At 42.5% G+C, this 18,111-nt stretch overlaps 1 protein-coding gene across 1 annotated transcript in view; it reads right to left on the reverse strand.

Annotated features, from left to right (window-relative positions):
- Window positions 1–18,111, reverse strand: part of whrna (whirlin a) — a 92,052-nt gene that overhangs the window by 42,898 nt on the left and 31,043 nt on the right. Inside the window, exon 2 of the mRNA XM_053410982.1 lies at window positions 7,223–7,441. Coding sequence (XP_053266957.1) covers window positions 7,223–7,441 — 219 coding nt within the window. The remainder of the gene's footprint in view (window positions 1–7,222; window positions 7,442–18,111) is intronic.

Consider the following 18,111-nt stretch of genomic DNA (forward strand, 5'->3'; position numbering starts at 1 on the left):
TTTGATGTGATGTGAAGCTCCGTGCTAAATTTGATTTTATTTGCGAAGTGGCCATCGCAATTTAAAAAGGGGGAATAATATAGAACAGATATAAGTGTGAAAAAAGGAAGAAAAGTACTTAAGGTACAGGATATAGTTTAGAATAGCTTAATTGTAATGATAAGGTGGTTAAATGACATTGTGCAAGATTATAAAAGACGGTACCTCAACTTTTTAACGGTAAGACATGTGTGTATTAATCACTGCTTTTCAATTGGCTAAGGCATAGCCAAGAATTGAGTTTAAGAGAAAAATTGGGGATTACCTGGGCCCAGGTCAATTTGATTAAATAAATAAATGTAAAGTGATAAGAGGCAGAGAAATAAAAGAGAAAAATAAGAGTAAGGAAATGATCATAGGAAGAGCGGCAAATTTGGATAGTGGAAGCCGTAAAAACCTCACCACAGGTCAGTTTAATAACTGGAGATTGTAAAATTAAAAATTCGATTGATGTTCCCACTCTGACATTTGTTGACGAACAGTGTCTCATTGGATGATTTACATCTCATTAAAGGTATCACAAATTTTAATAGAATTAGAGAGAAATAGCGGCTAATAGCATGCTCGGGTGTGAATGAGAGCCTTGGCTGAGAGAAGGTGTGTGCGTCTGTGTACAGGGCGTCGTAGGGCTGTGTGTAACAGGAACAGCCCCCCCCCTTCTCAAATAGTGGTTTGTGTGTGTGTGTGTGAGACAAAAATGCAGAAGGGATATGCTGTGTGATTGTTAAGTTGTTTTTGAGATAAGTGCTGTTTGTGTGTGTATTTTGTTGTCTCCCGGTCGGGGATTGAATCAATATAACTGAGATAAATATATGAGAGGACTGATAAAATATGAGCCTTGTAATTACACAATGAGCTCCTATTTAAGGGGACTTGAAACTATGAGCTGCTCTTATAAAGTAGACGTAATGAAATAATGAATCTCCTTAGGAGGACTTAATTAATATAACCACATCTTTGATTCCTTCCACTGATAAACATTTTTTCCATGTGCTGGTGTGTGTGTGATAAATGTGGACATTGCTCTGTTCTAGCTGTGTGAGAAAAATGCAGCAGGCGCTGGTTTGTGTGATCTAAAGTTAATAACAAAAAAGGTTTTATGATTGATTAAATATATATATGTTGTGGTTGCGAACGGGAAATTTGATAACTTGTAAGGACTGATATTTTGTTCTCTGTATTAGAGAAAGCAAACAGCCCCTTTCAGGGAACTATTGCATTAGTCTGTCTTCCCTTGTCTTCACAACCCCCACCTTTCTGGTGTGTGTGTGTGTGTGTGTCTGTGTGTCTCTTGTGCATGAACATGACTCTGCGTGTAGAAACGTGAGGGGGATTTGCACTGTAATTAACAAACCTTCTGTGAGTCACAGGGACAGAGTCACAAAGTGTTTTAAAACCAATTGGTTAATGGGGTTTTAGTTAAAGCTAAAAAGGACAATTTGTTTCTTTGTTTGTTTTTGGGATAGTGCAATTGTGCAGACAATATTAGGACATAAAGTTGTTTGTTTGATTCAGCTAGATTGGATACGTCTGTAGTTCTAAACAAAATCTTTCACTGTTTGAACTTTCTTGTTTCATTTGGTTTTCATTAAACTCGACAATACTTAGTTAAGGGTTCGGGGAAATATTGGGTTTAATTTGACATTTTTGGGCTTTAAATGCTGGATAATGATAATTTTGATAGAAGGAGAGATGGTCAGAATTTTGTTTTAAGGTGATAACGTGAAAAGATTGTTTGCATTTACTAGAGAGTGCAAATATTCTTTTATCAAGTGTGTCAACTTCTCCACTATGGGCTGATATAAAATAAGAATAACATATCTGTTTTTCCTCACTGGGTGTGACAAATGTGCGATGCACAGACGGAGAATCATAAATATATATTTGTTTACGAAAGGACTGTTGAGTTTTAATACAGCCGTGAATAAATAATAAACTATTGAGAACTTTAAAGATATTATTAGACTGAAATAAACTAAGGTATACATTGATGATGCGTTGTAAGAAATTTATGACGGATGTTTAAAGAAGCGAAAACTTCTGTTGACCTAAATGCTGGCAAATAAAGGGTGTAAATGTGTGCAAATCATACTGAACCGCTTGTGTTGTTGTTAAAAGGATATAAAGATACTAAATCATTGTCTTTTTCTTTCCCTTACGATGGGTGAGAATTGAGGTGGAGAGCCGAAAAGACAGCTGGCCGTTACAGGTCTCGGCCTGAGGCTTGCTGACCTAAGTGTGTGCAGCTTCAGTCTCCAGTTTGATCAAGGCGGGTACAATCTATCCACAAACTCTTAGCAAACACCTGCATCTTACATATTTGTATTTGTTCTCATTTATAGTTATTATTGCTGAAAACCATTTTAACCTGCTTTCATTTGTGAGCTATTATAGGAGATTGATAGAGCATATTCATCTGCTTACATACACATGAAAAACTACATGCTGTAGTCAGTCAAATATGAGGATCGACAACGGATTGACCAGTTAATGCATTTAATGAATTAATGGAATAGGATTATTGGTTTAAACTCTGCTGAGAGTTGCAAATGTGAGTTTCACTTTTTGTGTTTGGTTTATTCTGATCTGAGCTGTGTTGGAGATACACTATTGTTACTTTTTGATGATTTGAGGTGAATATTGGGTGATTGTTTGCTGCAATTAAGAGCACATTTGGTTACAGTCAGTCACTTTTGGGAGCGCGTCATCTTTCTGTCGAATATTATAAGGGGACTTTTGGGTTGTGCTGTTTTTTGATTCCTTTTGCAGTTGGGAAGTCAATTTCTTTTGAATTTGCTGTGGTAAATTAGTGGTTTTACTATATGATTTATGAATCGATTAATTTGTTGAGCTGTTGAGTGCTTGATTGATTTGTTGATTAATCAATTCCTAAAAGGGGGGAGGAGTAATCTAAAAAGCTTTAAGGAGCTTTAAATCTTAGCAATTACTTTTTAAATTTACAATAAGGGAGCAAAAGGTAGCTGCTACTATGGGTAAAAAGGACACTAAAAGTCCAAAAGTAATTACTCCTGTCGATGTAGTACAGAAGAATAATCCTTTAGTTAAAGGCATCGCAAAAATATCGGGAAAAATGGCATGAACGCTGGGCTAATATTGAACGACCATGGCCGGTAGAGGGAACTATGAACCCAGATGTTATCAGAATAATACGAGTTCTTGTGTCAACGTACAAGGCTGAGCAAAAGAGAGGTAAGAAGGGTGAGAAACGCAGAGAAAAGAAACAAGTGGAGCTTGGCATTCTCCAGTTGTTTGAAAATGAGGGACAGAAACTGATCAAAGCTGCAAACGTTAAGAGAGATAGGGAAGTAGAAAAAGAGGGACAAACAGAAAGACAAATAACGCTGAAGAACCAGGTAGTGGAGTTGCAGACACAGAGGGAAGAGCTGCAGAAAAAACGCTTCCAATTACTGTGCATGGAAGATACTTTGCGCTCAAGAAAACAGTTGACACACAAGAAGATGCTTCCTGTGGTCGTCCAAGGGCAGAATTTGGAGTATAGGCCTTGGCAGGCTAGAGATATGTCAAACATAATAGAGAAGTTACCGATTCTTCAAGATGGAGCACATTCTTGGATTTCAAAGTTGGAAGAGATTATGGTGGGAGAGCAACTTGCCATTGGAGATATTAAGAGACTCTTGGCTAATCTCCTTGGAATTCATGCTATGGGAGAGATTCTACAGAAAGCAGGACTTAATCAGTATGTGGGAACTGCTGTGAATGATTCAGAGCTGTTTTGTGCAAATAGAGGTCGAGTGTGTAGAGCGCTGAAAGAGACGTTTCCGACAAATGTACATCCTGACAACATTCTTATTGAACCACTGGGACAGGAAGAAAACCCGAGGGCCTATGTGTCCAGAGCTCATCAAGTGTGGAGAAATGTCACAGGAAATGACCCTGATTTGAACCAAATGGAACAGTCAATTTTGAGAGCCAAAATACAGAAGGGGTTGCCCCTAACAGTGAGGAGCAAACTGGCAGAGGTGGTTGGTCTGGGAAGCATGGAAAAAGGTGTTTATACAGATCATATAGCCCATCAAGTGGTGCTGTATAGGAAGAAGGAACATGACCAGAAGGAACACGACAAGGATGTTCTTAGAAAACTCAATCAAATACAACTGGTGGATAATAAGAAAATTAAGAAGCAAGCTCTGGTTATACAGAATCAGGCTCCACTAGATCAATCACTACTACAATCACAGCTGAACCAGGTTCAGCTCCAATCGTTCCAGCCATCATCGGTGGTTCCAGTCATCTCCTACCAAGAGTCAGAATTTGATGAAGCGCAGACCTTGAGAGGGAGATTCGATCCAAATTTTGAACAGCATTCAGAAGAATGTTATAATTGTTGACAGTTTGCCTGTGAGTGCAACAGCTGGATAGAATATCGAGGAGGAGAATACTGAAGAAACATCAGAGAAAGAAAGAACAGAGGATGACATGATTTGTGATTCATCCAGGATTTCTAAGTTGTCAACGTCGTAGTACAACAGTGTGCTTCGTCTGTTCCAAATCTATATTTGTTTTAATTTGTGTCTGTTTTGTATGCAAAGATACTGGTTTTCTTTTCTTTCATTCTAGAACATATTGGGGGAAGATCACAGAGGGTGGTTGATGTTCAGGGACTCAGACACTTCAAAGATGAAAAATACGGATGGAGTGAAGGACTCTGAACAAGGATAAAATATCCAAATTCAACATGTCATCGATACTACAACTGAGAGTCAATACTGCTGAGAAACTGCAGTGTTCTATATTTTTATGTTTTCTCTTATATATGATGTAGAAGTGATATTAAAAGTGAATTATATCATTTGAATGTTAATTCTTACTTGGAAAATGATGTTTTCTGTTATTGAGTAAATATACTGGGACCTCAGATGTTTTCTTTTTCGTGATCTTTAAGGATAGTGGTGTTAGGCAGGGAAAGGTCCATTGGGAAGCTCCAATGGGACGACCAGGCTGACATTGGACATTGTTTTGTTTTTATTTGCTGAGAGTTCCATATGTATTTGCTTAAAGTAATTACCTTACACAATTTGTGAAAATTTCTAATTTCAGTGGTATAGGAGTACGATGTATGACCGCCTGGGCAGAGGGGTCGTGAGAGAATTTTCCTGTCTAGTTTGTTTGATGGATATTTAAGGAAAGATAGCTGCCTGACAGGTTTTTCACTCTCACTCTTAAAACTCCATAACTGTTGCTATGTTGTCAAAAATTATGCTGTAGACGGTTTGTTGTTTTTGTCATGATCATATACCTGTATGTTTTATTCTTTTGATTATTCGAGACTTTGTTTAGTCTCGAAGGGGGGTTATGTCGTGTATTCGTTAGAGTAAAACATGTTGACATGTGCTTAAAACATAATGATAGGCTTACACTTATGGTGCTTGCCCTCTGGACACTCAGACATTCTCAGAGAGTCCACCAGATGTTTATCTTATTTACTGTCTACCTTTTGGGGATGGCCTTTGACCTAGGGAGTTGTCTTGACCAGCTGGTGGATGGAATCTTTTTGACCAATGTGTCTTCATGTTCGGACACAAAAAACGTGCCCTTATTTAGTCAAACATCCCATAAGGGGACGTCATTTACCTGAAGTCAAAGGCGGAACCAATGTTCCTATATAACTCTGTGTAAGACCCCTGCAAGTCAGATTTTCACCATTTGGCTGTGTGATGTCTCCGGGTATACCATGGTGCCCGTCCTGACCTGTGAAACTTCTGTGTAATAAACTTTGTTATACTGAAGGTACTAGGTCCTCGGAGTCCTTTCTTCATCATCAACAACTTCTACAACATCATCGACCTCTCGGCTACATAGAATATACGATAGCAGCTTTGGGGAAAGTCTGATATCGTCGAGTTACTAACTCCCATCACAGGAGTTTGAATACTTGAGTCACTGGTGTGAATCATCACGAGGGGTGAAACAAAGTGGATTCAAAATCTGTCTGTGTAAATAGTGACCACATGAACATTTCACATCAGAGAGAACAAGCTTCACCTCAATGAAATACTGTACACGCACTAACACAGGTTTAATATTCGCTAAACTTTATCTGCATGGACGTAACAGCAGCCGAGGCCGTGAAGATTAATGTGCGACTCTCAGCCGCTGGAAAAGAGAAAGTGGTGGTGTAATAAATCTTTGATGCGGCTGTGACAGCTCCTCCCTGCAGGTCAGCTGGTCCCGAGCCGGACGCCTCCCGTGGGCCTCAAACTCCAATTACTGTTGTTTTTAAGTTTTCTATATTTGTCCTTTACCGAGTTCAACTGGTATAGTTTACTTCCACTCCCCCCCCCCCACATGCACTTAATCTCTTTAAAAAGCCATTCAAACTGGGAGGTTGCAGAAATAATTGAAGCGTGAGTCTGCAGATGTAAAAAAAACCTAAGAGTTGTTTCAAATACACAGGAAATGGTTTTGTGGAGAGTTAATGGGAAATTCCATGTTTCCCAAACAACAGTTATGTTTTTTCCATGAATAAAAGAAATGGGCGAGTCAGACCAGTCGCCCGGAGAACAAGCTGCCTTCCATTTAAATGTATATAATGATGTTATTAAGAAAAACATGCAGTTACAGTTAATGCAAATCACAATATTATAAAGTTGAGTAAAGTGGAAACAAAACTCTAGAAATCAGCAGAATAAAACAAGATTTTAATCCTTGTCTCTTTTTTTTTCATATCAGTTCAGACAGCGTGACGTCTGCTGAATTATATATATATATATATATATGAATTTCTGCCGTCAGAGAAAGTTGAATGTTGTGTTGTAGGATGTTTATATTATAAAATATTTATGATTTATAGATTAAACACTTGTAGACGCTGTTGGTTACTTAAGATCATCGTAATTTAGCTATTTTTTACATTCATCATGAATATTTGAAGCTATATTCGTTAAAATGAACTTTAAGAAGGAATTCATGACATTGTGCTTTTAATTTTGTTGTGAATGTATTTAAGTTTTATTCACAAAGTCCAGCGAGTCCAGTTACCTTGATTCAAACTGTGGATTTCTCTGGCTTTGAACCTCGCTTCAGATAATGTTAATACTGTAAGAATTATTAATATTTTGTCACTCCCTCCCTGTTCTTCCTTTTCCCTTGAAGGTTGAGCTGAGACTTGTGGATCCATTATTCTCCCCAGACCCCGTCTCACCTTCTTCTCGTCGCCCTCCTGCAGCAGCTGCATGTTGCTGCGTCGCTGGCTGTCGCTTCTCTTCAGGGTGGCGCTGCGATGCTCCAGCAGGTCGGGCGGGGGGGACACACCTCGACCCTGGGGGTCAACCCAGGTATAAACATGATTGGTGACATAGCCGCCAGGAATCCGCCCGACTGAGCGCACGGAGAGACAAAGCTTTTTACTGCCCTTCAGCACCTGAGGAGGAGGAGGAGAGGAGAGAATATTGAGTTTAAAGAGCTGGAAGTACACAAAAAAACTTCATCTCATGTCAGTTGATTTGATAGGAGTATTCTAAAATACACACTTGCTTCTCTAAAGGGATATTTGGTGGGAAAATGAAGTTTACAGAGATTCAAACTGATTTTCACGTTGCTGCTTGACTGGCCTCAAACAACCCACAGAGGCAGAAACACACATTTACCCACAACAGCAAAAAAAAACAGTGCTAACACATTTCCACTGAGCTGCTGTCGGCTGTGCCTCATTGACTTCTGATGGTTGGCTGGGTGGCGTCTCTCTGCAGGTCGATGTTTTCCATGCGACCAAAATAAATGAGGCTGAAACTCCGACTCGTCAACACGACTCTTGTGCAACAGCAGCAACATGCACAGAACCCCTGACTCCATCTTTCAAAACAAAACTCCTCACGCTCGAGTGCACTGCTTTGATTTCTCCGTTTATGAGTTTTGAAAGAATAAGAAATATCTCAGAGACTTTACATTTCAAATCATTAATCAACGTCAGGATCATAATTTGAACTGGACAAGTAGGTCCAAGCGTCTTTTTACCCATTAACCTTCCGGAGCTCAACGTAAACCCGGTTTTGAGGCAAAGCTTTTATTTACCTCGGCTCAACGTGCACTTTATGATTCCATCGTTTTTATTGTGAATGACCTGTTGTTGCTTAGCATCCTGGAAAACCCTGCTGTGTCTCACTGACTGGAACAGGCAGGTGATTCCTTCTTAATGAAAATGTCCTCTCTCTCTCTCTCTCTCTCTCTCTCCCTCTCTCTCTCTCTCCATCAGGATCAAGATTCTTTCTTCATTTGCTTATTAATATATAAACAGATTTGTACCTGCATCACCTTTGCCGTGTTTCTGCTGTGCTCCTATATGATGTTGTTCAATTCGACTAAAAGGCTTCATACTTTCCTAATCTTGAAAGAGGATTATGTCATTAAATGTGAGTCTGTAATGTTGTTATTGCTTTAATGTTTTCTTACATTGTTATATTTATTGAATAAACAAAAAACCGAGACAGAAAATCCGTCCCTCTTGCTGATTCGTCAGTGCACACAACATCCCTCCATTCTCTCCCTCCTGCTTCCTTCTACTATTAAATACTTGCAGAGTAAATGCAGAGGAACCTCTTCCACCCCCTGAAGAAACTGATTACCCACATTAAAATGTCTGAGCCACTCTGACGACATCACAGCATAAAAGGCAAGATCCACATGTTTGGACAGCATGTGTTTAAGCAGCTCTTTTTCAAAATAGATGAGAAGTCGACACAAATCAACGGTGTCTCTGCAAACACACCCATGTTTAGAGAGGAAGGGCGCCGGAGACAACCAGATGAACGGAGGAAGAGGAGGAAGAGGAGGAGGAGGAGGAGCAGGAGGAGCAGGAGGGGGAGGAAGAGGAGGAGGAGTAAGAGGAGGAGGAGGAGGAGGAGGAAAGCTGGGACCCAGGGAGATGAAGCTTCAACCAACAACTCAAACTATCACCTGTCCGAGTGCTGTGGATCTCAGAGAAGGTCTCAAACCGGCTGAGTCAACTTCATCGTCCAGATTCGTCCTGATAGACAATAAACCAAACACACCCGTCATCACTCGCTCACTCCTCCCTCCTTCCTTCCTCCTCCTCCTCCTCCCCCCTCCTCCTCTTTATGGGCAGCATTAATACACAGCTGAAGATAAAAGTCTCCAACAGGCAAGTTTGCCGGCACTCGCGGCTTCTAACTCACAGACACAGAGGATAAAACGTGAAGAGAGAGAAACACTTGCACATGTAAAGGTGCAAAAGAAACAACATGAAGGGCGTGATGTCAGAGCGACTGTACTTGTGATTGTGTTGCTCTGCGGCCGACACATCAGCAGGAGGTCCTGCAATCAAGATGCAGAACAAACACGCTGCACACGTAGCAACAAAGAAAAAGGCAGATGACATTTCCTGCAGAAAAAGCAGGTTGTGTAAGTCTGAGGAAAGATCTCAGGATACAGAAGTTTAAATATTTATTGAAGGATAAAATGGAAAAACCATATTGATGTAGTCCAACTGCAAAACCAGTGTGACGTGCAGTAGAAGTAGGACACAGCTACACACACACACACTCTGCCTCACTTTGTCTCCGAGACACTTTGCCAAGCAGCTGAAGAGCGGCCCCGTGATTTACGGTTCCAACCGGGCGGCGCCGTGCTGCGAGCTGTTCTCAGAAACTTAACTGCGTTTAGAGGAAGTGACACACAAGGAGAAACGGCAGGGACGCAGAGTGATGGAGGCGGCGGCGGGGGGGCAGCAGGTTTAACAGGCTGCACCTCCCGTGAATAAGAAAGCGGCGGGTAACAGACGGAGCAGCCGCGGTGCAGTGCCGTCTTTAATGCACCGTCCCTGGAGTGAAGTGCTGATTGTGACACCGGGCTGATGAGCCTGGGCCCCGGCTGGAGGTCGGAAAACAAACAGCGCTGGGAAAGTACATTTCAGGGGCGTAATGGGGAAATGGCAGGTAAACTGCTCTGAGGCCACACAGTGGAAAAACAAACAATATGCTCTCATGAGGGCGGAGCTAATCCATTTCACACAGCGGCTGCAGAGGCCGTCAGGCTCCATCAGGCAGAAATACAAAGCCGTCACTGTGGGAGTTGTAAGAGGCAGCCAGGAAAATGACAAAATGGCATAAAACAAAAGAAGTGACACGAGGCCGCAGGGATTCAACCATAAAGCCTGTTTATGCAGAATCTGGATTAAATGGCTCCAATGACGCACACTTGTTCAAATAGGAGGAGCCACATCTCCAAAAGGAACTGGAAATCATAGATGCTCCATATGTTCCCCTATATTCCTATTTATTGTGTGTTAATGTGACTTAAAAGTTCCCAAATGTTGTGATAGTTTCAAACACTGCAGCCAAAAGTGGATTTAACCTGCACTTCACTCATGAACAGATCTCTGGACTAACCTCTCCGCTTCTTCTGTGCTGCAGGCAGAGGATTTGGCTGCAGAGTTTGAAGCATTCAGCGCTAATTGTTCCTGCTAATTACACGTTTGATGAGTTGTTGTGCACACACTTAACGCACGGGCAAACACGAGTGCAGGCTGGGTACACAGTCGCACACAAACAAACAAACAAACAAACAAAGACGCCGACCGGCTGAGACTCAGATCAGATGCAGGATAGTGACAAAGAGCCGTGTGACTTATCGCTGTGTTTATTTACAGCTGTTAGAAAAGCTCTGTCGACCAGCGGATATCTGATTTCCACCATCTTCACACTCAAACAAGTGGGTGATGCTATATTTAAAACATGCTATGCAGACGTCTCAGCTGTCAATCATGAAGTTTCACCTTGTTGTTAAACCATAAAATAACTGATTCAAACCAAAACGATCAGAAACATGAACACAAACGTCACTGCGATGATTAACTGACTAAAATGACAGAAACCATTTTGGAGAGCGTTTATTTGACGTGTACTTTCTTCCATGTGCCACCTACTAACATGGAGGAGGTGGAGTTTATGACCAGTGTGGCCATCGGGGGGCGATCAAGACACTTTGTCCTCACGTTCCAGAGCCGTCATGCCATCACACACACACAAACTCTAGCTGAACACCAGAGCCAGTGTTGAAATGCATCTTCTCCGATGCCCTGATTCACACGTCACACTTAAACAGTCGAGACGCCGTTCACTGGGAATTGAACCTTGACGACAAGCCGGCGCCGCCCTGCACCACTCGAGAGCTGAACAGTTTCCCAGCAGCACGAGCTGTGAGAGCAGCAGCTTGATGTACAGTGAATGTGTCGCCGTGCACAAGAGCAACAACCTGGCGACAACCAATTTGGCCCGACGTGATTCCTTGATTGATGCGACCGAGCCGTGTGTGTAAATAACATGCTGGACGCACGCAGGCGGGCGGGTGGAGACAAAGGACAGCCGGAGACACTTTAACTCCATGTGTGTAAAAGAGACGCTGCGTCCGTAAATCTCAGACGAGTGGAGTGAAGTGTAAAAATGCGGATTCTGTCACATCAAATTAAACTTTTAATGCATTTATCGGTGGCTCCATTTGCTGCTCCATTAAGAAGATGTTGAGGTTTACAGATATGAGATTTGTGCCTGATTTACATTTGTACAATCTCCCCCGTTGTAACTCTCGTTTATGGACGTTTGGCTTATGCAGCACTTTTTGCACAAACTTGTGATTTTCTGGCTGCAATAAAAAAGAACAGTGTGCAGCAGTAAAATCAAACTTGAGGACGAGGATCATAACTTTCAGGGGGCATCTGTGTTTCTGTGAACATTACAGCGAAGGCCGAGGAACATTATCTTCGTGGTGATAAGTATAAAACAAAAAACCTCCACAAACAAGTGATTCTGCAGGAGATTAAAATGACTGATTCTTATTTTCTGGCACGGCATTGTGTGTGTTGGTTGTGTTGCGTCATTGTGAGCTGCGGGGAACAAGCGAGCTGTGACAACAAGTGAAGTGTGTGTTTGATGGCTTGTTCGGGACGCGAGGAAAGCGGATCTGTCAGAGGTGTGAATGGATCAGAGCCGTCGATGCTGTGCAGCAGTGGCACAATTTTCAAATCCGATCAATCGATCTGGCTGCTCTCGCTCACGCTCGAGCCTTTAGGGGAAAGTCAAAGTGAGTAAAGCGGCAGCGAGCGCGTCGATGAAGTGTTTCCCCAACGCTGAGCGAGAGCAAAGAATAAACACTGGGATCTGAGGAGCTCTTTACACATCGGCTCAGTTTGCATGTCGACAAAGTTCTGGTTACACAACGTACAAAACACTTTAGGACAACAATACGTTTTTATGTGAGCTGTAAAATAAATGATGTGATTGTTATTTGATGATATACTTTAATTCTGGTTTTAAAATCATAATGATAAACACATTTATATTATAAAAAATCTACTTTTTATGAGTTTAACATGGCTCACAGCGCCACCTAGTGTCTCAAACTGTTTTGAACTTTCCAGGGTCAACGCCTACGTAGTTTGGGACGTCTCGACTTCATGATGTAAAAAGTTTAAACCCTTCAATGAAGAGTGGGCGGCCTCGGCCTTGTGAGAGCGAATCTAAATCTAATACCAAACTGATTTTTGCCCTTGAACACTCTTTGATCCTTTGATGTGGACGCACCTTCTGGAAAACGTCTCAAACTGGGTTTTAATCGCTCTTATCTTCGGCCACTGTTCCTAAATCTGCTCATGATAACACCTGAAGTCTCACTTTATCACCGTGCAAGGTGAAAACTGGACGTGTCCTTTGTCTCCTTAAAGGACACCAGTGATTCAGCTTTTCTTTCTTTTCGATTTATTCGATTTATTTATAATATAGAATATTTCACAAGCTTTTAGGTTTGATATTCAACAGACTCCATGTTTTCTCTCAGATGGACGGAGATGGATTCATAACGACTTCCGTTTCAGATCCAGTTATTCTGAAAGTCACCGGACGCTTGTGCTTCTCGTCCGTGATCGATGTCCTCGAAACTCATTAAGGACCCAAATAAGATGGAGTTGACCTTTAACACCAGACGTTTCCCTTCACATCATCCGGGCGGGAACAGAACCAGAACCACGCCATCGAGCTCCTGGACCGACACAGTCCTGTGTGTTCATGTGTCACCGTGATGTTGCACGTGCACATCTGTTGAACACACAGAAGCAGTTGGGCCTGAAATGAAGTAAACACTTAGAGGGATTAATGAGTAATTGACAGGGCCACCAACACAGAGACTTAATGGAGCCAAGTCATCAATCACAGGGATTAGCTGCAGGGAAAACGTCCACAATGCTCTGCCCGACCTATCTCTGCTAACCCCCCCCCCGCCCCCCCAGTCGCCCGTCCCCCCCCCCCGTCCCCCAATCCAATCTCTCACTCTGCGTTTCTTTCTGCGTTAATTTAAATAAACGTCCTGGACCACGTGAGTGCACGTCACTTTCTTCCAGAGACACTTCATCAGATACGCATCACAACACGACGCTGCTCCCGCTGTCGCTGTTTATCATCTCATGCAGATCAGACAGGAGAAGATTTATTCAGGCTTTCTACTAAACGCCGGTGGAGTGAACAGCTCTTATCACAAGTGACGGAGCTGGAGAACAAATCTAATGAAAACAAAATGGAAAACGTTTCATCTTCAACCCGACGTGTCCGTTTGTTTTATCTCCGGCAGCATTAGGAGAAAAAACAACTCGGTGGAAGGAAGAGAAATGGGCCGAGAGAGAACTCATTACATTTCGGGGTGGATCTGGACAAAGGGTTGGATGCAGGAAGTTTTTTACTTCTCTTTCTTTAGGGGAGATATTTGCTCCACTGGTTGTTTTAGTTCAAGTTGTGTAATTGCTTTTTTCCCACCAGGGGACAAGAGGGAGAAATGTCCTCGAGCCTTTTCAGGTTCCTTAGTAGATTTTCGGGTAAAGATACTTCGAAATGGGGTTTTGATGATTGACTGATACTTGTCCACAGTATCTGTCTGTGTGAGGACGAGGTTTCAGGATGTCTCCTCCAGCGTCTCACGAATATCTGCTGTTTTGAACCCTAACCCGCATCGATGTCCCTCGAGTTCTGAGGACGTCTCCGCCCGGAGCCACCGGAGAAGAGTCCGGGATTTAAAAAGACGTGATTTCAGGAAACTGTCAGTGTGTCGGCTCCGAGCGTCGCCCGAACTAACTGGATTAGATCCGTTAGAATGATTCAGGGAGGGCCACCGAAAGTCAGAGGGTTGGAATTTGAATGATAATGTAAATTAGGCCAAATGGGTTCTTTCTTACATGAGGGACAGCGGAGGCAGAATAAATGCCTCATTTTCTCATTTTATGGTTTCCAGCTGTGGAATAAATTATATCCAATTATACTGTAAAATATGTGATATCAAATCTACTGCACTTGATACGCAGCATCACTTTCAAGCAAAAACATTATTTTATCTTTGCCACTTTTTCTATACAATGACAATGTGAGCATTAATTGAGTTGTCAGGTTATTTTGTCCTTGTCTGGACGGAGATGTCTTTGTAAAATGAAGTTCGTGTGAACACTTACTCTGATTCTTTGATTGTCTTCAACGTTGTGTTTGTGCTTTGGCAACACATATAAAAGTCGTACTATGATTTAAATGGTTTTATTGGATTTACTGAGAATCTGTGGATTTGTGTGTGTGGTGCATTTAACAGCTGTGACTGTACAAAGCCTCCAGCTGAAGGAGCGGAGGACACAGCGTGTGGCTGGAGGACATTTTCCACCAACGCCACATTTGCACTCACATCTGAAAATGTCCACACGTTGGGGGTCAAACAAGTGGGACCTCTGCTGGGGGGGGGGGGGGGGGGGGGGGGCTCTTTAACCGGCACAACACCTCGCTGCCCACGAAACAGACGGCAGCTTCTCCATCCGAAGCCTTTTACTCATCTGCCCTCATTTAATTAAGAATCACTCCTGCAGCCAGGAGACATAAATAATGGAGCTGCAGCATCGAGAGTGGAGCGGTTCCAGGTCTGACTACTGTCTGAGCTGGTGTCATCACGCTCCAGTAAACCGGGAGGAGTGGAAGTGTGTGTTTATCTTTGTTTTCAGGCAGGTTTGTTTGTGTTTGTTTGTTTGTGTGTGTGTGTGTGGGAGGATTTTGAGACGGCGGAGGCAGAAAAGTTTCTCCTGCGTCACCTTGGTAGGAACTTCCTCATGGCTTCAAAGCTGCTGCATGACTAACGAGTGTAGATACTCACATTTATAAATCGGCATCACTCTACATGCGTGTGCACTGAGGAATGTGAAGAGATGCTCAGAGTTTCTGTTTGCATGAGAAACATCTTCCCCATCGCAAGGTCGTTAAGTTAATGAGCTGCTTGTGTCAGGGAACAGTCACAGATCTATTCACTAACAAAGATCCTCAGACGAGTTTTTATGGAGGATTTGGGTCAGATATCAATTAATTAAAATCCTGAAAATGACGTTTCATCCTTTTCCCTCATTTAAAAATTCCCAAATCACAAATATGCAAAGGCCGAACAACTGGATGCAGGAAGTCCACCTGCTGTTTCCGGGTTCGAGGCCCCCCCCGGCCTCTGTGGGCTGTGTAGATAGTGAAGTCATGATGACGATGATTATCATTTATCAAGTAGACATTGATTTTCCCAATTCTTTGGAGCCTCAGGAAGCTTTTCTGATCCATTAGTTTTTCTCTTCCCTTCTACTTTTTTAAAATATATATATATATTAAAAAAATGGATCTATACCTGATTTTTCGACGACACTGACGGATCACCCTCCGCTTTCAGATGGATTTTTTTTTTTTGTAAAACTTAAATCAAAAGCAGCTTTTAATCCCAGAGAGGAGTTAATGAAATAAGCAGCTGCAGGCTTCTCATCAACAAACCTGTCACAGAGCAAACTAAGCCCACGGGGGGGGGGGCTGGGGTCCAACACACACACACACTAACACACAGAGATACATACAAAGATATACACACACAAACACGTACCACTTCACATGCATATTGTACGGTGCTGTTAATCCTGCATCAACAAGTATTTACTGAAGCAACCGTATATTAAACACAACAAACAAAATCTTATGAATGTAAACGAGCACCTGCCCAAGTTTGATAACGTCAATACTTTTATGTGACGCATGAAAAGAGTGGATTCATTGTTATTCCAAATTTCATAACAAGCCATTCAATAGCTGTTTACGACCTTTCATTCCGACCCACTTCAGTAGCTTGGTCAAACTTAACCTTTAAAAAAAAAGAATAAATCTAAAGGAAACCACTGGATTCCTATCACACTGAACAAATAGGATTTTCCTACAGCAGGTAATGGAAGACGTACCATAGCATGAGGCCATGTGCACCTTCTGTAGCCTCCACACTGTTTGATTTACTATCTGCTTCACAGTGTTTGATTTAGGTGCATGTGCAGCAGGGGAGCAGGAGAAAGAAGGAAGGAGGATGCAAATGAGAACGAGGGAGAGGATTGACGTTTCCTTCCCCTGGAGTCTGACGTGTCCTTTGCTCTGGACTCTCAGTGGTGAACTGTGCGTTTGTGCATTATCCAACATTAACACAACATCATTTATCAAAACATGTGCTGCACAAGGCTCTGCTGCACCACAACCACATCAGTCGGTCATAAATAGACAGATTTGTTTTTCTGTGGGATGTTGATTTAATCTCTGGAATAAGATCAGCCCCTGTGTGGAGGCCACTTCCCCACAACATGTGATATCTACTGACGCATGTGCGAGTCCCACTCAGCCTTGCTCAGGATTTATCAATACCGATGACTGACAGGAGACCGGGAGCAGCTGCTAAACCAACAGATTCAGCACCAGCCACTTTATCTTCATTCATTTTCCCTCATGGTCTTCTTTCATTTCAGCCGCATTAAAAAAGGCGAACGGAGCGAGAGCCCTGAAGTAGTTCCAGAGGAATAAAGAGCCGAGGCTTTCAGCTCCTCTCCAAAACTCAGGATAAAGACAGACGGGGACATCTGAGCACTACACAAGCATTCAGGTAATAAACATTCACAAGATGAACCTCTTCCAAGAACGCCAGCGCACTGCACTTGATCCACTCGGCGCTGAGAGCTTCTGACGGGGACGTGTTCCCACGACACGAGGAGCTGTGACAGGGCGAAGCTGCAGCGTCAAAACAAAAACGCAGGAGGAGAACACACAGGCGCCCGTTCTGAGAAATCTGAGAAATCCTTGAAAAACACACCTCCTGCTCCACGTGCTCCCGGTCATTTAGGATCTATTTATTCAATTCTAGTGCATGGAGCTGGTTCATGAAGCCGGGAGTCGGCTGAGCAGGTAGTTAAGAGTCCTGCCGTCAGCACCGATAAATAACCACAGCTCTGGACTAAGTGGGAGTTGATGCCATGCAGGGCCACGGCCGACACTTAAGGGCCGCAGCCAATTACAACCCACAGCTGAGTGGGACAGGTGGTCATGAATAACACTGCGCTAATCAGTGCCTTTCTGAACTCGGGTTCACCTGCGACCATCCAGCTGCTGCGTCAGGACACGATACACTCACAGTGAATCTTCACTGACTCTGAAGAAACAGTGATAAACCAATGTCAATGATTTAATTACACATATAACGGATCATAGACCGACTTACACTGGATGTTGTAAAGACAGAGCAGAAGGGCTTGTTAGAAACGTTTATGGAGACTATTAAAAAGTGTTTAATGCAATTGGGATACATTTTTTATCAAAACAGTCATCGTTGCTTCTGCAGTTTCATTGTCATCCACAGTTATTGCAACTTCCAGTCAGTTCTTCATGGATGTTGCTTTGTAGAAAGATGAGATTCACATTTTTAAATCTGACCCAAACAAGCTCTGATTGGTTGATCGTTTCTAGAACCAGTATAAATAGCTTTAATCTGGGTTACAGGTCTGTGTGTTAATGTTTGTTGGCACAAAGGACCGGTGCTGGAGGGGTTGATGGTTTTGTAGCACGGGCCACAAAGTCGTAGCACGAGTAAACATCTCTGAAAGATGATTTACGACATGAAAATGCAAGTTCACAAACCTTCACATCACAGTCCAAACACATAAAAGTTCCTTCGTGGCATGTGTGATGATTATGTTGAACTGTACAGAACCAAACCTGCACTATGTGAAGC

This window comes from Pleuronectes platessa, chromosome 19 (assembly GCF_947347685.1).
Source record: "Pleuronectes platessa chromosome 19, fPlePla1.1, whole genome shotgun sequence".
Classification (NCBI taxonomy): Eukaryota; Metazoa; Chordata; class Actinopteri; order Pleuronectiformes; family Pleuronectidae; genus Pleuronectes; species Pleuronectes platessa.